The 25,326-nt window shown below is 45.2% G+C and overlaps 1 protein-coding gene and 1 long non-coding RNA gene across 2 annotated transcripts in view; one reads left to right on the forward strand and one right to left on the reverse strand.

Moving 5' to 3' along the window:
- Window positions 1–17,876, reverse strand: part of col5a2a (collagen, type V, alpha 2a) — a 33,442-nt gene extending 15,566 nt beyond the window's left edge. Inside the window, exons 1-6 of the mRNA XM_084688408.1 lie at window positions 17,623–17,876; window positions 1,662–1,877; window positions 1,166–1,182; window positions 1,039–1,071; window positions 871–903; window positions 348–401 (exon numbers count right to left, since the gene is read on the reverse strand). Of these exons, the coding sequence (XP_084544534.1) occupies window positions 348–401; window positions 871–903; window positions 1,039–1,071; window positions 1,166–1,182; window positions 1,662–1,877; window positions 17,623–17,713 (444 nt within the window). The 5' untranslated portion in view covers window positions 17,714–17,876. The remainder of the gene's footprint in view (window positions 1–347; window positions 402–870; window positions 904–1,038; window positions 1,072–1,165; window positions 1,183–1,661; window positions 1,878–17,622) is intronic.
- LOC146233275 (uncharacterized) lies at window positions 400–16,206 on the forward strand. The gene is made up of 3 exons (XR_014741586.1): window positions 400–528; window positions 1,018–1,079; window positions 16,056–16,206. It is a non-coding gene; the product is annotated as an uncharacterized LOC146233275 (long non-coding RNA).
- Window positions 17,877–25,326: the final 7,450 nt, after the last annotated feature.

The raw sequence follows: 25,326 nt of genomic DNA on the forward strand, positions 1-25,326 counted from the left end.
GAAAGTGCTACTTTTGTCCCTGGAAATAAGTCCCCTAATGGATCCCACAGCTTAGTCACACATGCATGTTTATTTATGAACTTGCCTGCGGATTTCAAGATACAAGCATGCAAAATTATTCAATTTCAGGGTTCGCTGTATGATGTGCAGATCTGTCTCCCTTCAATTTAAAACATAATCTGTTGTTTAACATTATGGTAAAAACGTTATTATAAAAAACACGTCAAAATGGATAATATTCAGCACATAATACAATTTAAATGTGATATATAATACATACATCATATAAGTATTATTTAATACTACTTATACTGGAGGGGTTAGGGACAGATGTATGATGAACTCACAGGTCTTCCTTTGTGTCCTCGATCTCCTCTGTATCCTGAAGAGCCAGGAGGACCCTGGGAGACACAACAACACGACCAGCTCACAAGGCAGAACTGTTGCATTTGTCAGAAACCTATCAGGGATGTTCCTGCAGGTGCTGTGGAGAGTATTCAGTGTTGCATCCATGAGGTGAACCGACAGGTAACTGTGCCATCTAGTGTCCACATGCATTATACACTACTGCACAGCTCAGATATCACACAGCAATGGACACAAAACATGCATGTGTAGTCAGATGGCTGAGCGGTGAGGGAGTCGGGCTAGTAATCAGAAGGTTGCTGGATCAATCGATTCCTGGCTGTGCCAAATGACGTTCGTGTCCTTGTGCAAGGCACTTCACCCTACTTGCCTCGGGGGGAATGTCCCTGTACTTACTGTAAGTCGCTCTGGATAAGCGCGTCTGCTAAATGACTAAATGTAAATGTAAATGTGTAGTTGTCTTTGCACACTTAAAGTGTGAAATATTCTACTCCACAATCTTACCATTGGTCCAGGACGACCTCTTATTCCAGTCACCTGTGAACACATTTAGATTGGGGATTAGTCCTTGCTAAATAGATGACACTTTGAAAGTAAATTGTAAATTGTTCAGAATCAAGTTTTTAATTTAATGTTTATATTAATATTCAGCAGGACCCAGGGGATACGTACTATTGGAACATCTCCAGGCTCTCCCTTCTGACCCTGGAAAGGTAAGTTGAAGGAAATGAGTCCCTAAAACCCAAACTCTTTCCTCTAACACAGAACTGCTGAATAAGCAGGGTTAAGGCACACTTACCTTGTAAACTTTGCCATCTGAAAGCAAAACAACAAACCAAAGATGTGTGAATAAGTAAATGCTTCACTTTGCATCTTCTGCAGTACTTCCTGACAAAAGCTGGGATATTAAGTTGATACCAAATCTTTAAGACACATTCCTCAAGTTGAGTTAATGCTGGTAGACCAGGGGCATACATTTCATTGTACTTTTTGAAAACAGCAAATCTGCCCCCCTCCCCCACACACCCTACATAGAGAAAATTAACTATGACAACTGAAAAAAGTCCCCCCCCCCCTGCATTAGAGTGGTCTTCTCCAGCCCCCCCCTGCATTAGAGTGGTCTTCTCCAGCCCCCCCTGCATTAGAGTGGTCTTCTCCAGCCCCCCCCTGCATTAGAGTGGTCTTCTCCAGCCCCCCCTGCATTAGAGTGGTCTTCTCCAGCCCCCCCTGCATTAGAGTGGTCTTCTCCAGCCCCCCCTGCATTAGAGTGGTCTCCTCCAGGGCCAGAGACTCACCAGGCCGGCCGATGTCGGGCGATCCTCCGCTCTGGCACACAGGACAGCACTCCCCCTCAGGGATGGTCACCTGCTCACAGGTGAACAGCTCGTCACACTGGACCTCGTCACACAGCACCGTGCCACTGTCACACACGCAGATCTTGCATGGCTCCGGCTTCCAGATGTCCCTGTTGGTGTACACCTGGCCGTCCATGTTGCAGCTCAGGTCATCTCCTGACGAAGGATGGAGGGACATGTCAGACACGGCACACTCTGGCACTGGGGAAGCACTGGCTGAAGGCGGTTCTATGCTCTCCTACTGGTAGAGGAAACGGATGGGAACGTTGTGATTTTGAAGTTGAGACACACAGCAAGACACATGAAACACAGTCCAGGACATTCTCTAAGTTTTAACATGAGCGTGAATCAATAACAGGGAAACGTGACGGGACATGTTACTGGATAATGTGAACCACATGCCCATGATTTTCTGGAGAAAATCTATTTAACAACAGGGGAAAAGGGATTGTGGAAAAGGTGAAACTTGGTTGCTGTAAAGTCCCCCGCTGATAGACATGAGCTCATTTCCTGCAGACATGACACCTTAAAACCCTTACTCAACTGAAGAAACAGAATTAAAGAAGAAAAAAACATCCACCAACAAACAAAATATTTTACATAGAAGACAGAACCAAAAAAATATGAGTATAAATTCAGATTTTTTAGAGGTCTCTGATGCATGCCTCATTTGTTTCGCTTCTCCACCAAAAACTCTACTTAAAACTCTAATTAATCTAATTAATGCACTATAAGGCACCTTTTAACAAAACCACAAAAAATCGACCAAGTTCATTAAAAAGAAAGAGTGATTTTACAGTACCGGGAGATTTTTTACAGAATTGTTTCTATAAAGGGGGGTGTAGTTCCTTAATCTCCACGGCGAGGTTATTCAGAGGGCTTCACCTGTTCTTCTTGTAAACACCAGGTGGCACTCATGAGCTTCACAGGTAGGCATTAAACCTGTGCTGGGACAGGCACCCTTTCAGTCCTCATCCTAGAGAATTGTATTAATTTCAGGATTCGCAAAGTGAAAACAAAAGACAAACTTCTCAGTACTGTCCAATCAGTGTAGAGATGATAGTGTGTGCTAGCAGTCCTCTCTTTCTGGGACATGGATCAAACAGATCAAACTAATCGGAATCCATCCAGATAAGCATGAGGCCAGGGGCAGGATGTTCCTGAGATCATAAATCATGTATTAGCAGGTCTTAACAGGAGGAACTGGCCACGCACATGAGGGTTAGCAGAAGCACCAGGCTGGGCAGCAGGATGATTGAGGCTGGCTATTCAGAGGATAGTGGATAATAACATGTGTGTTCACAGTGCAGGTATCTCCCCAAAGTGTTGTTAACTGTCTGTGTTCCTGAGTCATGGCACACACACACACCTGTATTGTACAGTACACACACACACTCAATTCTTCTTAATGATCACATATGCATGGATTGTACGTGCGCTCACGCACACTGAAGACAGGAGACCTGCCTACTCTCTGTGTTTGTCGGCTGTGAGGAGACCAATGACAGATGACCTCATGATGACCTCATGACCCCCAGCAGGCTTCCCAACAGCCTTCAGCATTCTTTATCTCTGGACCTCCATGGTCGCAGCAGCTGGGTTGGCTGTGTGTGTGTGTGTGTGTGTGTGTCTCAGGGGGAGACAGAGAGAGGGAGAGTGTGTGTTTTACAATCCAGTGGAGATACACCCTGAACTAAGAAAGCTTTGTCATTGTTCTATTGAGCGTTAAAATATTTGATAACCCAAAACACCAGTCCAAGGTTACTGAAAGGATAGCTACTCAGTCTCTCTGCAGGCTGGCATTCATATCTCAAACACGGCAATGTTTACATTTTTCGGACGTTTTCATCCAAGACAGAAAAGGCTCTGACAGTGTTTACTATGCTACAGTGAGAATGTACATTTGGTACCATTTAATCTTTACAACATTGTTTACAGGCAGAGCAAACATAGAGCCACACATGTCTTTCATAGGACAAACACGTTTTTGCAGTACCCATGAACCACGCAACTACTAATAAGGACTGAACAAGGCCCAGATAGGATGTGACTGCAGTCCTCATCGTATCTCTAATGGATAGATCCCAGCATCTGCAAGGCCCAGTCCTGCTGGGTCAGCTCATCAGAGGATGGGAGCATCAGTCAGACAGACCTTTTCCTCTCGAGGGTTTGAGGGTGAAAGAGAGAAGTGTGGTTGGTTGGCTGGGCAGTCTTAAGAGAGCACTCAGGGGAGGGGTGAAGAGGAGGTTCCTCCCCCTCTCAGCTTGATGAATCACAGGCTCCTCCCCCTCTCAGCTTGATGCGTCACAGGCTCCTCCCCCTCTCAGCTTGATGCATCACAGGCTCCTCCCCCTCTCAGCTTGATGCGTCACAGGCTCCTCCCCCTCTCAGCTTGATGCATCACAGGCTCCTCCCCCTCTCAGCTTGATGCATCACAGGCTCCTCCCCCTCTCAGCTTGATGCGTCACAGGCTCCTCCCCCTCTCAGCTTGATGCATCACAGGTTATGTACTGGCAGACGCTCCTTGCCCACTTGTACTGCTTAGTCTAACGATGAAAAAGCAGGCAGCCTTTGAGGAGTCCAGCTGATGTTCATTTTCCACTCATCCTCCCAGTCTGCCAGTCCGAGGGCAGACGGTTTCCCTTTCCTGCTCTAGAACATGGTTTCTGATGACTCAACATGAGAGAATGTCTGGGAGACTTTGTCTTCGCACTCCAGGCTTGGAGGATGAGAGATAGCAGGGATCAGCAGCGTCCGCAATGGAACCATGCCTCACGTGTAGGCCTCAGTCCTTGTGAACATACTGGAGGAAAATACTGAATGATCTCAAATATAATGTATCTGGCAGATGTAGACAAGGGGGGCGAGGGCTTAAAAAACAAAAAAACTTTATAGATTTTCCCTGGCTAATGTGGAAATACTCAGATCGCGCTGTGTTGGGGAGCAAGGCAATGCAGCCAGAAGTCTAGAGGTTAGAAATGACCTCATGGAAACAATGAGTCACTTAAACAGAACTTTCTTCTGCAACTCTCCCTCCCCCCCTCCTCTCTCTCTCTCTCTCTCTCTCTCTCTCTCTCTCTCTCTCTCTCTCTCTCTCTCTCTCTCTCTCTCTCTCTCTCTCTCTCTCTCTCTCTCTCTCTCTCTCTCTCTCTCTCTCTCTCTCTCTCTCTCTCTCTCTCTCTCTCTCTCTCTCTCTCTCTCTCCTATGCAGCTTCCCTCTCACGTTCTTTTCCTCTTCCTAAGCTACAACAGTCCCTGCCAAATCAAATCCACAACTGAAAGCCATGAACTGATTTGGAGAACATTTGTTCTAAAGTAAGAATGGAACGTCCTCGAGACCACTGTCATAGGTCCAGCGCTAGAACTTTCTGTTTGTGCCCTCGTTTCCTTAAAGAGCCGTTCCAGCACAGACACCACAGGGTCCTGAAGGCCTGGGTGGGTCCCACAAGGGACCAAGTCTTTTTGGTAGGAAGGTGTTTGGTAGGAAGGTGTTTGGTAGGAAGATGTAGAGTAGGAAGGTGTTTGGTAGAAAGGTGTGCGGTAGGAAGGTGTTTGATAGGAAGGTGTGCGGTAAGAAGGTGTTTGGTAGGAAGGTGTTTGATAGGAAGGTGTTTGGTAGGAAGGTGTTTGATAGGAAGGTGTTTGGTAGGAAGGTGTTTGGTAGGAAGGTGTTTGGTAGGAATGTGTTAGGTAGGAAGGTGTTTGGTAGGAAGGTGTTTGGTAGGAAGGTGTTTGGTAGGAAGGTGTTTGGTAGGAAGGTGTTTGATAGGAAGGTGTTTGGTAGGAAGGTGTTTGATAGGAAGGTGTTTGATAGGAAGGTGTTTGATAGGAAGGTGTTTGATAGGAAGGTGTTTGGTAGGAAGGTGTTTGGTAGGAAGGTGTTTGATAGGAAGGTGTTTGATAGGAAGGTGTTTGGTAGGAAGGTGTTTGGTAGGAAGATGTGAAGGTCATGAAGAAGACTTCCAGCTGCTGGGTGGGAGTTGGGAGCAGATGTGTGTTTCTGCTTCCTCTGGTGTCAGACCAGACATACATTTACAGACACCAACTGACACATGACCCTTCTTGTAGTTTAAATGATGAAGCTATCTGGGATTCACTGTTACTCACAAACAACCGACACTGTATTTTTGGTGTCATCCTTGAAAGGAGTCAAACACGTCTTTATTGGTAATTTGACCACGGAGTGTTGAAAACATCAAAGTGTGTTTACACCCTCTGATTATCTCTCTGCCCTCTGTGACCATACAAGCTTCTCCTCTTAAAGAAAAGCTTATAAACATTTTATTTTACTTTCCAAAAGCACCCTTTCATATTCCAGAGCTGTGATAAATTGCATTAGGGATCTCAGTCAAACTGAGGTGCAACAACTAACTTTCCCCCCGGGGGCGTTCCCACCATGCTTGTTGGGACTCGCTCCTCTCCTCTGCCTCCACAAACAGCTCTGCATCTCCAGGGTGTGGAAGGAAGCTGGACAGCAGAGGTCACATGTGGAAGGAGCTTCCAGATGAATTGTCTTGGCTTCTGCTTCAAGAGCTTGTCTACCATGGGGCTTCCTTTAAAGACAAATGACCCGCCTGAGTTCCTCCCACCCAGTTTAGCCTGGATGAAGGACTGTGGTCTACTGGAATTACCCAGAATCCTGCTCTTCTCTGCTGACGGACCCCTGGTTTTCCACTGCCTTCATTCTGCCAGACTGGCCTCTGGTCACCAGCTGTGGAGACCAGCAATCCCCAGGGTCACTTCAATTCTGGTTCTACTACTAAAAAACTTTTGCTTTATTCAGTTTGTTTATTTATACATTCAGAAGTGTACAGGTAACTGCAGGTCAAGAAACCAACTTGTGCTAGATAAACTGAGACTGATGATAAAATATGAGAGTTGTAGTAATCAAGCAGGGCTTGCAGTGTATTACCGAGGAAGATATTTTCCAGCTCTTGTCATACTTGAGAATTAAAAATTGCATCTCACAGAATGCTGCCACGTGAAATGTCCCAGTCTGGCAACAGTGTGTGTCTGGATTGTAAATATGATCTATTCAATATTGTAAATCCTTACTTGAGCATGATAGACTAAAGCAGCCTGTTTAGTGAAGCAACACAGTCTACACATGTGTCTTAACTCACCCTGTGTAAAACATGCTGATCCAGTTAGGCTTGAGTCATTTAAAGCTGGTCTTTATGAAAAACACTTCAAAGTTGGGCCTGCAGTTTCCCCGACTCTCTAACGTCAAGAGGCCTAGAGCAGGACATGGAGCATCACAGTGTCTCCTGTCACAAACACTAATGTGCAGCAATGTTTGAGACACTTTCCTTTTTCCAATTTTTTTCTCCATCTCGATATTCTAGTAGAGATGACAGTAAGAACCTTCTTCTCATTTGGTAGTGCCGTGTCCATTGAGGATGCGGTCTCTCTTGCGGAGGCACCTGGGTTGCCCAACAGCTTCACATGGTTTGTGTTTTCTACGCTTTTTCACTTTTAGATAAATTACAGTCTTTACACCACAAAGCCATAGCCATGTTTAACCTATAATATATCATTTTCTCAGCCATAACACACTTGGTACATAAACACTAGCACAATGAAGACAAGATCAAAGCGGATCCGCTTATCCCTTAAACCTGTGTGTTTTATGACTATAATCAATTCTCATTTAATCACAAAGTGATATTAATGACATCTTACACGCTGGTGCTTCTCGCCATGAGAAAGGTGAGACTCTCACCATGAGAGTGTACAGGTCACCTGTGGTCACAGGTTAGCTCACTCAGAGACATGGTGCGGGGAGTAAGAATAGAAAGTATTAAACATAAGATTATTTCCTTATCTCTGGCGTGAACATAACCATGAGTACCCAAGATAGTATAGAGGTAAAGAAAAGCTTGCAATATTTAGGTTTCCTTGGTGGACCTGTTAGATTTGCAACCCTAACTTACAGTGTCCTGGCCAGCCGTCAAACATGTGGCTTTCATATCCTCTCAGGTTGTGTCCACAGCGCTTGGATCAAACCAAGCTAAACATGGAGACACGCTCAGCGCCTGGGAGCATTCTGTAATGCTGCATGTCTCGTTCCTCTGAACACCCCCAGGCCTCACCGTTCAGACCCCCGCATGCTCCTCTTCTGTGGATCCTCAGGTGAGGAAATGGAAGATAAAAATGGATACCGTGCACGAACTGTTCTTGTATTTTGTGTCTGCGGCACAACTTTTTGATACTGAGACAAAAACACATCTTCATCCTATTAAAACACCTCGTCATCTGGTCATGATGTGTGATATAAAGCCAGATGTACTACCATCAAAACACAGACAAATCAAAAGACAGCAGGACTCCTTCACATCGCTATATTCAACACACTCTGTGCCATACAATCTACACTGTCTCGAACACCAGCACCTTTCGCAGCCTAAACAGTCAATACTTGTCTTTCTTTCGTAACTTGAATTTGTCTTAGTAACTATTTACAGCGCAATTTCTTTTTATGTGAAGCGAGACCAGGTATCCTGCCATGTCTGAATCGCAGGAAACGTTCACGTTGAAGTTAAACATTCCAGTTGAGCAGAACTGCCCTTTCAACATATACAACAGGTCACGGCGCCCTGCTGTTTCACATCAGCTAAGTGCATATCCAGATGTGTGAAGATAAACTGTGTTCCTGCCGGCCGAGAACCCTGGACCAAACTCTCACCCACAACATGCGTTGATGATGTCACTTAACCACGCAGGGAAGAAACGCAATGGAGTGTATTGATTTAACCCATAACTTGGGTTTACTATATTCCATATAGAAAATGTTATAACATTTACATTTAGCAGATGCTCTTATCCAGAGCGACTTACAGTAAGTACAGGGACATTCCCCCGAGGAAAGTAGGGTGAAGGGCCTTGCCCAAGGACACAACGTCATTTTTGAAAGGCCGTGAATCAAACCGGCAACCTTCTGATTAATAGCCCGATTCCCTAACCACTCAGCCATCTGACTCCCTTATAGCCGATGTCTGGTATTGTATGTTCTAATGATGAGGTGAAGCAATATCCACATGGAACAAGAAAAACAAGCTGAGGTCAAGTCTGAACAAAGATACCTAAAGGAGGAAAGATATTTCTCATTATACCATGTAGGAAGAAACTCATTCCTCACTTGCATTCTACCAAAGCCAAAGGAGTACTCTGGTTTTACAAATCTTTGTGACTCCAATATAAATACATAATCATTCTTTAAGGGGGAAACTAGGAGTTTTTTTATGAGGTATCCTATTGATGTTATCCAGAACATTCCCAGGATAGTCGAATATACTGCCACCACATTCTACTTGAACCCATGACCCAGTAGAAACCAGTCTGAACCAGTTTGACCATTTGACCTTCACCTCTTTGTCATTCCTTTAGAGTAATGTTACATGCTCCATCCAACACACTTGATTCTAATAAATCTCCGTTATCAGGCTGAACATCAGAATGAGCCGTTCATTAGAATCAGGTGTGTTAGAGCATGGAAACGTCTAAAACACGCAGGACAGTGGAGAAACACTGCTTTAGAGTATGTGCATCCTCTCTTTCTGTCTCTCTCTCTGTGTCTCTCTCTTTCTCTCTGTCTCTCTCTCTCTCGCCTATACCTTGATGAGGTGCTGCAGCTGTCTGTCTGTGCTTCCTGCAGTGCAGCCCGGAGTGGCAGCAGAACAGCCAGGGTACGGGACATAACGATTGTCACATTGTGTAGAGTCCTGTGCTTGCTGCTTTGAACATGTTCATCTCTTACTCTTGAACACAAAACAAAAGGTAAAAAGTCATAAAAATATCTAGTTTTGTATTTGAGGCTCAATCATACTACATGTGTAGAGTATAAGTTTAAAGATGTAGATCTTTAGATTGACATGCATCGATCTTGTTGAGGTCCAGGCTATGGTTGTTTTGCTATACAATAGGCATTGATAGTGAATTCAGGGCTTTGATAACATTACACTTTGTGAGAAGTTAAACTAATATCAACAAATATTTAGCTAACCTTCTGCTAACCCTAAATCCAACCCAGTGTGTGATCGTTGGACTGTGTGTCTAACATACACACATTACAAGGCCCCCTCTGGCTCAAGGTGACATCATTCTAAAAGCATCAAGGACTGACAACGATTTATCACTTTCTTTTTATTACAGAATGGGCCCCTTGGAAGTTTAGTGAGTCCTATATCTCTGTCAAACCAAGACAGACAGAAATGGCGATCAAAAGGCCATGTCCAACATGCATGACTTGAATAATGATTAAATAATGCTTCTTAAAATGCAGAGGATTCATGCTCAAATTGCAGCTTTTCATGTGTTAACAAGTAACCTCATCGAGAGCAAGGATGTAAAATAGAGAATCTGACAACGGCGCAGGTTTATGTGCAGAATGGACAATACTGAATACTATTTTAATCGACTTGGGGAAGGACTGAATGCCAAATGAAGGGACTCATTCTTGGCAGCTTTGCTGCAGTTTGTTTACCCCGGCCACGCCCAGCAGCATATTTTCTGTTCATGTCATCAGCAGCTGTAAGAGCTTCGACACGGAGGTCTACTGGGAGCCCTTCTGAAAACAGGCAGGGATTCTTTTTCCGATCAGGACAAAAACGGTATCATTACTTTTAAAGACAGCTTCAACTTAATAGGAAACTTGACCAGTTTGGAGACATCAGAGATGTTTCTGACCGCAGCAGACGACACTATGATTCAAGTCTGAATGATAACGTCTTTGATTAAAAATGATATATTTATATATTTGTTTTATTTACTCATGGAAATGTTTTAACCATATGATGACATGTTACTTTTGCACATATTTAACAGAGAGATGTGGCCTGTCCAATTTCCAACATAGATAGACCCCTTCTACTACACGAGTGCACCTTTTAAAGGAGCTGCAGTATAAATCCAAACTAAATGTTTCCTGTGTCTCCTGAAGGCTTCACTAGAAACCAGTGATGTTCACAGCCCAGAGCCCAAACACAGGCTTGTCCAGAAGACATTCCATCATGACAGTGTTTCCTGTGCCGGGTAGGGTCCATGAGAGAGCCTGCTCTTCATGACATATGCTGCACAGAGACACCCTCGTCTACATCTCCCTCCTCCCACCCCTTCTCAACTTTCCTCCTGTACTCTTACTTCTTCTTCCTGTTCGTCCATCTCTTCCCCCTCCCCTCCTAACCTCCCTAACCTAATTTCTGCGTGACAGAATCTGGAGGGGAAAACACTGAACACATTCACCCTACTGCATGCATCCATATTTACTGCTTACTGCCTTCGTTTAGTCTGAGTAAATACAGATCTGAATGAGACTAAATCAACTATGCACAGCCGAGTGATTAATATCCAAACGTGAGATGTTTGTTACAGCACATCATGCATGGTACATTAAGAAAAGCATCAGTGAAAAAGGCCAACTGTTTGTTTCTTTTCAAAGGTCATTTAGCCCACTGTAGCATTGTTTCACCAAGACAACACATGTGGGCCTACTTTATGCCTTTAACATATGTTTACACCACAAAAGCCAACATTTTATTTCAGGCAGTTGTCAGAGGCAACCCAAATCTAAACAATTCCTAATGCTTGCCAGATAACGTAAGATTAATCTTTTTGCCACACTATTTGTTTCACAAATTTTCCTTCAAATACAGAGGATAGCTTTGACTCAACCTCAGTGATAACCCTGAACTGAATCTATGAAGGAGTGGGACCACAACATCAACTAGGGATGGCCCCTGTAGGCATGGCCCCTCTAGGCATGGCCCCTGTAGGCATGGCCCCTGTAGGCATGGCCCCTGTAGGCATGGCCCCTGTAGGCATGGCCCCTCTAGGCATGGCCCCTGTAGGCATGGCCCCTGTAGGCATGGCCCCTGTAGGCATGGCCCCTCTAGGCATGGCCCCTGTAGGCATGGCCCCTGTAGGCATGGCCCCTGTAGACATGGCCCCTGTAGGCATGGCCCCTGTAGGCATGGCCCCTGTATGCATGGCCCCTGTAGGCATGGCCCCTGTAGGCATGGCCCCTGTAGGCATGGCCCCTGTAGGCATGGCCCCTGTATGCATGGCCCCTGTAGGCATGGCCCCTGTAGGCATGGCCCCTGTAGGCATGGCCCCTCTATACATGGCCCCTGTAGACATGGCCCCTGTAGACATCACAGACGTTGAGCGTAAAAAGTTGTAGCTCATTGAGAGATCCTCCCCCACCAGTCTACATCCATCCCATCACAGGATACTGCAGCAATGGCTCCATTTGGTCAAATTATCCAATTCAGTTGGTTGCCATGACTCACTGCAAGAATTAGCAAATATTTCCACATCCCCTTGGTCATGTGTGATGTGGATGGTGTTTGGGCGGGAAGGCGACCATGAAAACAGGCCAACTTTGTGCTGAAAGAATGCCCTCCTCTGTCTGAATCTTTATTTTGACTCTGGCCTTCTTTTTTCAGGCAACCACATTTGTCATTGTAATATGCTGAACATTTTTAGGGATGTAGTCGGAATCTATTCCAGTCAATTGAATGTTGTAAGCACATGCATTTCCTAATGCATCTTCATAAGGTTAGGGTCACATTTTTGGAAGAAAAAAATTCAACCTTTTGAAACTTTGTTGTTGTTTTGTCTGCCTGGCTTTAAAATGTACGAAGCAGAAAGTACATGTACTAAGGTGTAAACATGTAAAAAGTGAAAGTAATAGTTCTAATCAATGGTTAAGTAAAGTACTGATACCAACAAATCTAGCTAAGTAGAGTAACAAAGTATTTGTACTTTGTGACTTCCCATCTCTGCTGCTAGAACAGTATTGGACTTCAGTGAGTCTCAACAATATTCATCTGAGGACGTGAAAGGTGTGTCTGTGCTATGGAAGAACAATATAATGAATGTTTAGTTTTTCTGTTCAGCAGGGGTGCTGTGTTCTGTCATGTGGGCTGCAGAGACGCCTTAAACAGACCCCAGACACCAAAGAGCAGGAAACCAAGTATTGACAGTACTCCAGGGAATTCCTGAATGCTCTGAATATATTCTAATCTACTTAAGAGGAACATCCGATAAGGCCAACACATGGCAGAAGAGGAGTATGGGGAGCCTTGCCGTAGTCACACAGACACACAGCAGCACAGTAACACATTCCCACATCATCATCCTGCGGCTGGACCAGTTATTATAACATGCTGCATCTGCACCTTCCAGAGGGGATTCAGAGTTTCATCTAAAATGCCGGGGTTCCTTTTAATTCATTTTCAGAATCAAGTTTATTTGCAAGTAAGTGTACTCAAACAATTTGCTTTGGTGGACAGGTGCATACAATAAACATAAAAGTGGCAGCAGTCTTTAAATATAACATGTACAATTCTAACAATTCCGAATCATTCTGTACACTATAAAATAGGAGAGTGCAGTTTTGTTTAGCCCTGTCACACTAGAGAAGAGCCACCTCTACAAAAACACCTATAGCCATGTAGGTCATCACAGGAACGCCAACGTGCAGTCAATCAGCTGTCCAATAAACTGCCAAGAACCTAAACATAACTAAGGCCTCATTGTGGCATGTTGTCACCCACTAAAGTCTGAACAGAAAGCAACCATAACCTTAACTACTGAGCCAAGCATAGAATTTGGGTTTGTCCTGGCCACAAGATGTCAAGACAGCCTTCCTTTGGCTCACAGGCGGCACAGACCAGACAAGCACTTACCAAGTAGATATAAATGATCAGTTTTCACACTTAAATTCATATAATAAGCCTTTGAAAAGCTACACGTTTTTTGTAGCTAAAATGTAAAATGACCCTTTAATGGTATACCAAGCTTCAGGAGTAGTCTTTAAGATACAGTATACTGGCTTAAAGAAATCATTCTACAGTAGTTCAACTTCAATCTTACAGCATATGCTGATGAGCATTGGTATAGCTTCCCTGACTCATCCTTTTGGCTGAAGCCATGAGTCTAAGAGAGCTTCCTTAACAGGACATAACTTCTCCTGAAACTGACATCCAGTATTTAAAGCACTTACTCCAGTCTATAAAATGGTCACTAAGGGACGGGCGGAAAACAGTGTCAGAGAGAGAGCTCAGTATATTAAAACCTGCCAACCGACTGTGAATTAACTGTAGAGGGCAAAAGTACTTCAAATCTCAATTGCAAAAAAACAAAACAAAAATGCAACCAGCTGTGTAAATATTCAAAGAAACAATAAAGGCAACTTGGGACGAAAAGAGTGTTGGCCAGGAGCCGGCCGTACGTGTCGGTGAAGGAGGCATGTGTTTCTGGATGCATCCTGTCATCTGAGGCTGTGGCCCCGGACAGGCTGACTGGATCACAGAGCACATTCAGGGAAGTGCCACTCAAGACAGGGAAACACACAGACGCTTTAATTGTACGCTTTCAAAATAGACGGTTAGTTTACCTTCTGACAGAAGAGGCACAGGGGACATTGGATTTCCCACAGACCACAACACTGTTACCTAGAAAACCCACAAGACTCACACATTACCAGCACAGCTGTACATGCTGAGTGTCACCCTCCCCTTACTCTTTTGAGGCCAAACCTTGTTTTAATATTTTCCAAATCCAGCCAAAGCAACTATTTCAACATCTGGAAGTCATCCCCCTACCCCTTCCCCCATTTGCTGACTGCCATCATTTGGTTTATAAGTAGTTCCCATGGAGCAGACTTCATGACTGTGAGCCATGTTTAACAATCCATCAGCTCCATCATCTGTGCGCTTCAGTCACAGAGGCGAGCCACAGTACTTTACCACTTTAGGACAACTGATAACATAACTGAATACTCCCACTTCTGAAACGTAATGGAGAATTTTCTGGGAGTCGTAACTTCAGATAGATTCACTGAAAACTGTCAAATTGTGCTGGTCTTTTTTTCCTAGTTGGGAAGAAAGGAGGCATGTAATCAAGTCATAGAGCAACAATGCTGCATGTGGTTTGAATCAGACCTGGTTGGATTCACATGCTTGGTCATTTTAGGTTTGGTAGAAAACAGCCATTTTGTTGCAATGTTAGTGATGTGGCAACAACAACTGGAACCAATTTGCGAGTTAAAATGACCTCACGTAGGTTTGTTGATTTGGAATAGCAGCTCTTTCATGAAAAGGAGATGTTTGATGTGAGGGAGCAGGAGGTGTCTTAAAAAACAGAATCTCTGGATATGAACTATGAGTATGTGTGCATAAAACAACATCTTACTGTAAAAAGGGTACCAAAGGAATGAACATTCAGTCCCTTTCTTGTAGCCATAGTGCTAAGTGACGTCTTTGAAGATGTTTTACCGTTGTGTCTATATGCTGGGGTGTGTCCTAACACACACAGCCAACTTAAACCAACACACTCTCTCTCACACACATGCAACCGACACCATTTAACACAGATTCTCGCTGCAAATGTCCTATGCACAAACTCTTGGCTACTCTTACTGGAGCCTGTGATCTGGTTCCAGTCTTTCCTTCATGTTAAACCCCAAGCCTTCCTCCAAATGATCCACACATGTCGCTAGTCCCTGTGTCAGTGAGAGGTTCCCTGTTCATTTAGCTCTAAATGATTTTTTGTATAAGTACACGTCCAGAGTGCACGCCACAGACCACTCATCTGATCTGTCATCCTGAGACACAGCAAAGGATCAAGCAAAACCCCTCTACCAGAAAACTTTTCACACATGTTCATACATGTGATATTCATCAGGTTCTGCACAATTCTAGTTAACATTTAGATTTCTAATATTTCCTCAAAACATGATTCAACCCATCAAAGATTCACTCTGGACTTTACCACAGATATTTGCCCAAAGCTTGCCCCTCAGACATGTGGGCAGTATGAGAGAGAATGAACGTCAACAGGCCACAGTTTCTTGCCACAGCAATGTCTTTTTTTCCCTTTTAGACGAGATAAATATTACAGTTATGTTCCAACATCTTTGAGACAAAACGTCTGTTTGCAATTACCCAACTTTCATCAACATTCAACCACACTCAATTTGAAGTCACCATTTTCCATATAAAAATCTCAATTAAATGCAGTAACACTGGTAATTGTAGATGTGGGCATATACTGTGCTTACACTGCTGAAAACCAAGCTTGGGTATTCTGACCGTAAGTACAATTCTCAGAAAAAGAATCCTCAGGAAATTAAACTAAGGCACTGTGTCCCTGGGTCCATCTATAGTTTTATTGGTAATTCCATTACCCTTAATGATACATTAAATGGCACAAACACTCATTTAACAGCTAGTTTAATTGAGTTATTCACAGTAAAGATTCAATGTTCTGCTCTGGAGTTAATCTAAATGTTGAGTGGGAACATGAGTTCAGATCCCCTGTGCTTCATTTCAGATGGATGGATGTTGAACCCTGGTCTTCACCAAGCGACAGAGGAAGCCAACCACTGACCCAGCAGGGATGGACATCTGTTCAAATTTGAGGCCAAGAACTTTCTCTTCTGAGGAAAAGTGGAAGTTACAAAAGTCTGAGCTAGTTTAAGAAGGCGGGTGAAAGTAGGTCTACATGTTTGTGTTTCAAAGATATTAAGGATGATGTTTCAATAGTCTTCATAGGCTGTCTTATTTCAGAAAGGTTAGAAGTCTACAGCAGTGCCACTCTTTAACCCCATTTTTCAGATTAGATAGCTAATATAGGCATTCAAAAAGCAATTAAAACATATATTTAAATTTCATTATCAGGTGGAAGTCTCGCACAAAACAAGCCTTACAAAATCTCCAGTACACATTCAGAACCAGTAGGTGGCGGCATCTCCGATCATGCTGATAACAGGTACTGGGTCTTATTACCGGTAAATCTAATATTCATCAGTCATCCAAGAATAATTTCCTCCATGCAGGAGATAGTCTCCCATCTGGGAACAAACCGACTCAATCAACCAAAGGGAACTTTCCAGACAGTTTGAATAACCAGCTTCAGGCTCTGGGCTTATGACATCATATTTAAAACATGTGACATCAGAGCTGCTAAAACAACACAGCCTGGAATAATGAGACTCAGGTGTTCCGGCTCCACGCAGACACGTTCTCCATTTGCTCAGAGGTCTTTAAAGCCCAGGACTTCATGACTACGTGAATACACCCCCCCCCCCCCTCACTCCACATCTGCCTGGCATTAACATGCAAGCTGTGCTTCCTCAAAGACGCGTGAGCGCTGGTGTTGAAACCAGCTAGTGGAGAATGCAGTGAAGAATACTAAAATGTTGGCAACACTTGTTGATGCTGAGGTAAGGAATAAGGATATTACTTTACAATGCCCCCCCCTTCTCCCCCTCACCCCCGGACTGGATTGTGGCTGGTACCTCTAAACTCTCAACAACCAACAGATGTTCACATCCTTCTACTCTTACTTAAATATCTAGATTTCCAATTTAAGATAATCCACACTTGAGTTCCTCTCATCTACTCTCAATCTCCACAAAGCCTGTACGACTCTCAGACTGTTCCTGTCTAGTCCAATCAGACTATAAACAACTCCAGCCAACATATTCCATGTCATAATTGTGCTTTCAGCTGCTATCAATTCCAGTGTAGAAGGCACAAGATAATAGTTAATAGATCATGTTATCAAACAGTATGTACCAGTATTTACTTCAATCCCAACACACATTCAAAGTCCTCAGGAAGCAAACAGCTGGTTCTCTGTTATCTTGCTAAATGTACTGTAGAACTCAACTACACCTCCGTTAAGAAGGAATTGTCACCCCAAATTGGTCCAACCACCTGGACCAAATTAAGTTCCACTGTACTGCAGCATGTCAAAACTGAACCCCAAACCAATTAAAGCAACTTAACTATCCAACAAGCTCATGTTAATGTTCAACACAGCATGTTCCCAGCACCCACACGCTTCAAACATCGGCAATTAAGTGTGAAAATCAACAGCAAATGAGGATACTCACCACTGGGATTGTCCTGACATTTGACAAACAAAAGCTGAGCCACTGAGACCACCAGGAGAAGGAAAGTCCTTGAATGTACAAATCTCATCATGTCTATAAGAAAGACATGAGCCTTCCTTGTGTGCAAAGCAGGGGAAAAAAGGGATAAAAAATGATCAGGTTATCACTGCTATACCATGAAGACAGAAAGACTCTCCTGAAAGCAGCAAGCAGACCCAGCCCACTCCGTGCGAGTGCTTTTTTGTGTAGTTACAGCTTTAAATGAGAAGAATGCTGGCAACCCTAATTTTCCTCCCCCTTTTGTCAGCCCTCTCTCATAACCATCCACTCACAGGCGTCTGTGTCTGAATGAGAACTACACCCATGTTCACAAGTTCTATTCTCTAGCTGTTCTCAAGTACTTTCGACCGGGAACTAAAAGGTCCAGAAGTAGAGTTAGGATGAACATGTAGAAATAAGAACATCTTTGTTTGTTCTAAATTAACACTGTTTTCCCCCCTCCCAGAAGTGGTTGCTAAGCAATACCATAAACGAGCTGTTTTATTACCATCTTCAGGGCACCAAACTTAGCAGGAGCTGAAAGGCACTTTTTATTAGATAATTAAGGACAAGAATAGGTTTTCTAACTGCTTGTCTTTGGTTCTGTGTGATGAGAGCTGAACTGTGTGGCTTGACAGCAGAAGCAAAGAAATAGTTCCAGTTCTTAGACCTTTGTTGATAATCTGATTGATGTTTCAATGATATTAAACGGTTCCTGTACCAAGACCATCTGTCTTTGAGTTGCCAGGTAGAGAGAGAAACAATTTTAAACAGCCCCAATAAAATTTAGAGTGGACTGGAAGTTAATATACCTTCTCACATGGGAATAATGATGACCATATTGCTATCAAAATTGCTTTAAGCACTGATATACTCACACTGTTCATATCATAAGTACTTAACAACAGTTAACTAAATAGTCACTAACCAGTCCCTTTTCTTCAGCTGTTATTAAGATTGTGCCCCATAAGCTATAAACACATCACTTCCTGTTCCCTTGCTGCTCCTGTCATCTTGAATACATCACTTCCTGTCACTCCACTGGGCCTAGCCTGATGTCTTGTGCAGGAGTGCATTCTTTCTTCATTGACTAACTACCCTACAGTATATAAATACAGTGTTAAATATTGGTGAAGGTGCAGAGCAGAGGAAGAAGGGTTCTCCACACCCACCTTGCGTTGCTCCTCCTCCTCCTCAGTGGTGGAAGGATCTGCTCCTCGTCACTACCGTCTCCATCCTCCACCTAGACTAGTTCCTTACCACTTGTCCTGAGCACCCCCTATGCTGCAATTACCTGGACATTACAGCTTGTGGTACTTGTGAAACTTTTTTTCTGCATGATAAATGTAAAATCCTGTGAAATCTGTGTGAGACAGTGGCTCTGTCCCCCTGCTAGTCTCTGGACCATGTGAGACAGTCTCTGTCCCCTCCTAGTCTCTGGACCATATGAGACAGTCTCTGTCCCCTGCTAGTCTCTGGACCATGTGAGACAGTCTCTGTCCCCTCCTAGTCTCTGGACCATGTGAGACAGTCTCTGTCCCCTGCTAGTCTCTGGACCATGTGAGACAGTCTCTGTCCCCTGCTAGTCTCTGGACCATGTGAGACAGTCTCTGTCCCCTGCTAGTCTCTGGACCATGTGAGACAGTCTCTGTCCCCTGCTAGTCTCTGGACCATGTGAGACAATCTCTGTCCCTCTGCGAGTCTCTGGACCATGTGAGCCAGTGGCTCTGTCCCCTGCTAGTCTCTGGACCATGTGAGACAATCTCTGTCCCCTGCTAGTCTCTGGACCATGTGAGACAGTCTCTGTCCCCTGCTAGTCTCTGAACCATGTGAGACAGTCTCTGTCCCCTGCTAGTCTCTGGACCATGTGAGACAATCTCTGTCCCCTGCTTGTCTCTGGACCATATGAGCCAGTGGCTCTGTCCCCTGATAGTCTCTGGACCATGTGAGACAATCTCTGTCCCTCTGCGAGTCTCTGGACCATGTGAGCCAGTGGCTCTGTCCCCTGCTAGTCTCTGGACCATGTGAGACAATCTCTGTCCCCTGCTAGTCTCTGGACCATGTGAGACAGTCTCTGTCCCCTGCTAGTCTCTGGACCATGTGAGACAGTCTCTGTCCCCTGCTAGTCTCTGGACCATGTGAGACAATCTCTGTCCCTCTGTGAGTCTATGGACCATGTGAGCCAGTGGCTCTGTCCCCTGCTAGTCTCTGGACCATGTGAGACAGTCTCTGTCCCCTGCTAGTCTCTGGACCATGTGAGACAGTCTCTGTCCCCTGCTAGTCTCTGGACCATGTGAGCCAGTGGCTCTGTCCCCTGATAGTCTCTGGACCATGTGAGACAGTCTCTGTCCCCTGCTAGTCTCTGGACCATGTGAGACAGTCTCTGTCCCCTGCTAGTCTCTGAACCATGTGAGACAGTCTCTGTCCCCTGCTAGTCTCTGGACCATGTGAGACAGTCTCTGTCCCCTGCTAGTCTCTGGACCATGTGAGACAATCTCTGTCCCTCTGCGAGTCTCTGGACCATGTGAGCCAGTGGCTCTGTCCCCTGCTAGTCTCTGGACCATGTGAGACAGTCTCTGTCCCCTGCTAGTCTCTGGACCATGTGAGACAATCTCTGTCCCCTGCTAGTCTCTGGACCATTTGAGACAATCTCTGTCCCCTGCTTGTGTCTGGACCATGTGAGACAGTCTCTGTCCCCTGCTAGTCTCTGGACCATGTGAGACAGAGTGGCTAACGACAGGAACCAGCTGTGCACCATGTTCTCGAGGTGCTAAAAGCATCAGGTGATTTAGTTTCCATGGGGCCTGGAAGTGGGGCAGCCAGTGGGACTGCAGCAGGAGGAGAAACACAGCTGTTCCCCTGCAGCCTGTCCATACATGGAGGGCCTTCAGCCAATCCAGACCCTCCACAAGGACGCCAGCTAGCATCCGTTTGATTTTCCCTGCGTGGAGGGAGAGAGGGAGATGGCATGTGTTTGCAAAGCTGCTTAGCAGATGGCAGGCTGTGGATTGGGTCATCAGACAGTGTTGCCAGAAGGAGCAGGATAGGTGTGCTGGGAGCAGGAGGGATGAAGCAGGCTTGTTCTCTGCTGGGCTACTAGGGCTGCCTTGGCCTTGTTGAAGTGAATCATGTTCCCTGAGTGTGGACAGCCCAAAGCACACTGTGTGTGTGTCACACTAACACTGCCAAGGTGATGACCCCCCCCTTAGATTATGGGCACATCATAGAATTAGTTTACATTTACATTTAGTCATTTAGCAGACGCTCTTATCCAGAGCGACTTACAGTAAGTACAGGGACATTCCCCCGAGGCAAGTTGGGTGAAGTGCCTTGCCCAAGGACACAACGTTGGGAATCGATCTGGCAACCTTCTGATTACTAGCCGGATTCCCTTACCGCTCAGCCCCCTGACTATTTAAACTCTAGTTTGAATAGATGAAGAATATGTTGATGTACAATTAATTGGTTTGACGCTGAGTTCTTTATTTTGTTGTTGTTATTGCTGCCATATACATTCATTTAGATTATTTAGGATGTGTATCAGACTGCCCTCTGTCTTGGTGTTTTGACATTCTCAGTGAGACAGCCTTTTCTGCATCAATGGCATAACAGAAACCCTGCTGAAACCTTGCGGGGGGAAAAGTACACCAGATCTAATATATCCTTGAAGCCTGACAGCTTTTTCAAAACCCACCGTTTTAGAATACTTGCGATGAAAGCAGCTGTGAAAGAGACCGTACCATCGGCAAATACCAAGCAGTGGTTTGAGATAGAGATGAATGTTGAACTCTTCATTGCATCGTCCACTAAAATACAATGACTTGTTTATCCCATGGAATGTTCTGCCTGGACTATTGCCAGCTTGTATCAAGCTCGGACTGGCCCATGGACTTTTCCTCAGTTTACAAGGTACTAACCTAAACAAAGACTACAATTCTGGAATGACAGACAAGCTGTAGGTTTGATCTCATCACTGTAAAAGAGGTGTTGATTAGGGCTGCAACATGGGTGGACGAGGCATGTGTCTACTAACACCCCCATCCAAAGAAGTGCACATCAGAGGCTGAATAGCAAGAGTAGAGATACAAATACATTTGCCAATTTGTTGAAATTTGAATGGTTAGATCTGTTACAAAATCACTCACTCATAATAAATTTAACTTATGACTAATATTTGTGCTTTTCTGTACATGTACTATAGATAGTTCTTATGAGGCACTGTAAATCAAAGTGAAGTCATGAGTACCACAGACCTCATTAGCACCTAGAGAGTTTACAACTTGCAGCTTGGTGGGATAATGCTGTCCTGTACTGCGCATACAGCATATCTGGTAGTTTAGCAAATGAATCATAAATCTAAGGAAAACTCTGCTAATGAGTGTCCTCGGTTCCATTACATGCAGGTCCCGAGGATAGTGGGCTGATGTTGAGTACTGGCATTATGTTGTCATCATGCACAGTATGAAAGGGTGGAAGGTTCTTGAATTATTTAGATTCAGATCAGTCTTGGACAGTAATTCAGTGTAATTACAGTATGTGCTACAGTCCCTTTCTCATGTTCTCATGCACAGAGCACGTGCCCATGTCTCCATGGAAATCATAGACGGCCTTTCCCAAAGGTCACATTGTAGGACTAGTGCTAGAATAGAAAAGATAAAGGTCCGACTTTCAACACATGGACTTTCATTTCAGTGCATGAAGGAAAAGGTGGAAGTAAGCTTTCCGAAAGAGCTTAACTTGCATCCCTCCCTCCACCCCCATCCCTCCCTCCACCCCCATACCTCCCTCCACCCCTATCCCTCCCTCCACCCCCATACCTCCCTCCACCCCTATCCCTCCCTCCACCCCCATACCTCCCTCCACCCCCATCGCTCCCTCCACCCCTATCCCTCCCTCCACCCCCATACCTCCCTCCACCCCCATCGCTCCCTCCACCCCTATCCCTCCCTCCACCCCCATCCCTCCCTCCGCCCCCATCCCTACCTCCGCCCCCATCCCTCCCTCCACCCCTATCCCTCCCTCCACCCCCATCCCTCCCTCCACCCCCATCCCTACCTCCGCCCCCATCCCTCCCTCCACCCCTATCCCTCCCTCCACCCCCATCCCTCCCTCCACCCCATCACTCTCTCCGCCCCCATCCCTCCCGTACTCCACCCCCATCCCTTCCTCCACCACACCGCAGAAATAACTGTATCATCCAGCATAAAATAGTTTGAACTGTAAATGTAAATCATCAACAAAGTTGAGACACACAAACTTGTTCAGCCTTGCACATTCTTAATTATTTTCCAAGATGGATTGGATTGATCTGGATAAGAATGGTAGAGAGGTTTCTGCGGTAAGGAGTACACCACCTCATACTCATGAACTGAATGTAGAATGGAACTCTTTTGCCTGTTTTGAGTCTCCAAGGAAACGCCTGCCAAATAACACTGTGAACTATTTCTTTAGCCAGAGCTCAAACACCTTCAGAAACACTATTATTTCTCCTTCTCCATTGCTACTATCAAGAACTAGCAAACAGAATGTTCAAGAAAACATTTCATTTGACCATTATTCTACCTCATCTGGATACAGTTATAAATCAATCTATTTTTACAGCAAATGGAACACATGCGATGCAAAAGACAAGACGCTGTTGGTTGTATAAACATCATACACAATAAAACGCTAGAATGAGAAGCATTTTGCACATCTTTTTTCCATCTAGTCTAAATAAAAAGGTCACAAGATTATTTCAAAGAAAAGCCATGTGCTTGATCCCAATCCTGGCACACAGCCATCAAACCTACAGCACCAAGCTCCAGTGTGCTTCTCTGATCTCAGATGTTTTCATCCTCGCTCTCTGATGAAACTGGATCCTCCCTGAAACACAAATCTCATTGGCAGACAACCTCCTCTGAATTCTCCACGGCAATGTAAGCTGTGAGCTGCACTTCCTGGAGAGAACCCTCCCTCATGCAATGTCCTGCTTGAATCCATCAGCCCTCCTCTTCCACGCACGGCCCCAGCCCTCACAAACACATGTGGTGGGGTTCATCTGCCAGGAGAACATCATGACTTTTCCCTCGACCGAGATAAACCCCCAGGGAATCTCTGAAGGGGTTTCTGCTGAAGACATCTACATCCCTCACTGAGAGGGCGTTCAAGGCCAATAAACAAGAGAACAAAACCAGGAGATACGTGGAACAAGACAGTGGGGTAGCAACGACAGTTCAAGATGGCCCTGTCTGGACTGTTATTATACGTATCATGGGGAACAGAAACCCCCACAGTCTCTGGGGTAGGTGTCTTATTATGTGATATAAAACCCATCAGGAACCTGATCTGGCTCCGCTCTTACTGATGGCAGTTAGGCTCCTCTGCAATGAGAATCAGGCCGCTAATCTGACAGTTATAGGTCTAAGTTTTCCTTTTCACTGTCATCCATTCAGCCTCATCTGTTTACAACCAACACTCTGGGGTTTCCATGACAAATGATGAGGCTTGAGATGTTTTCCTGCCTGGTTGGTCACTGTGATCATGTGACTCTTGAGTCCATCTGGACTTGGTTGGTGTGTTGTTTTTAGCGTGAGGGATGTGTCTGTCAGACCTGAGAGGACCAAGAAGCCCCTCCCTCAGAGAGCAGCCTGGGCCCATGGCCCCTCCCTCAGAGAGCAGCCTGGCCCTATGGCCCCTCCCTCAGAGAGCAGCCTGGCCCATGGCCCCTCCCTCAGAGAGCATCATGGCCCCTCCCTCAGAGAGCATCATGGCCCCATGGCCCCTCCCTCAGAGAGCAGCCTGGCCCATGGCCCCTCCCTCAGAGAGCAGCCTGGCCCATGGCCCCTCCCTCAGAGAGCATCATGGCCCCTCCCTCAGAGAGCATCATGGCCCCATGGCCCCTCCCTCAGAGAGCAGCCTGGCCCATGGCCCCTCCCTCAGAGAGCAGCCTGGTCCATGGCCCCTCCCTCAGAGAGAATCATGGCCCCTCTGCTCCCACATCTGAACACCTTCTGTCCCGGTCAACCCTGCACTGACTCACAACCCCCTGAGGAGACATGAATTACTTCCCCCTGCGCTCTCTGCACTCCCAAGGTTTGAAGCCAACGCAGAATACCCTGATCAGGGGAACTCCAGAAACGCTATCAATCATCATACCAGTCCTGAAATAGCTCAGACCGACAAATATAGGCATATGAATATATACAGTGGTGTGTAAATGCCTTTATGCTACTCCTCAGAAATCCCATTGGTCACCTCAAAGTCCCGACCTGGACATGATTGAAGCTGTGTCTAACAGAGTGAAGAACAAAGGCTCCAAGTCAAAAGAAGTGTTCTGGCATATTTGTCTAAGAAGAGAACCATCATAATAAATGTAATTGCTGTTCTCCATAACCCGGAAGACACGGCACATCCTGGACTGTAATGGAAGGTAGTTGCCATTTTGGCCGACCCTTTCTGACCTGCCTGATTCTCCCTCTGTTTAGCCAGTCCTCTCTGAGCACAATGATCTGTAATGGTGATGGACGACTGAGGAGATGGGCAGGGAACTGGTGTGCATGTCCCAACAGGACGTCTCAAACCCACCGACCAGGAACACTCCTCACAATGACAGATGAGGAAATTAAGACAAAACACAACAGCCGTCTTTCACCTCCTCAGACGAGCTGAAGCGGAGAGTTAGGG

This window comes from Hypomesus nipponensis, chromosome 23 (assembly GCF_054491055.1).
Source record: "Hypomesus nipponensis isolate SF chromosome 23, ASM5449105v1, whole genome shotgun sequence".
Classification (NCBI taxonomy): domain Eukaryota; kingdom Metazoa; phylum Chordata; class Actinopteri; order Osmeriformes; family Osmeridae; genus Hypomesus; species Hypomesus nipponensis.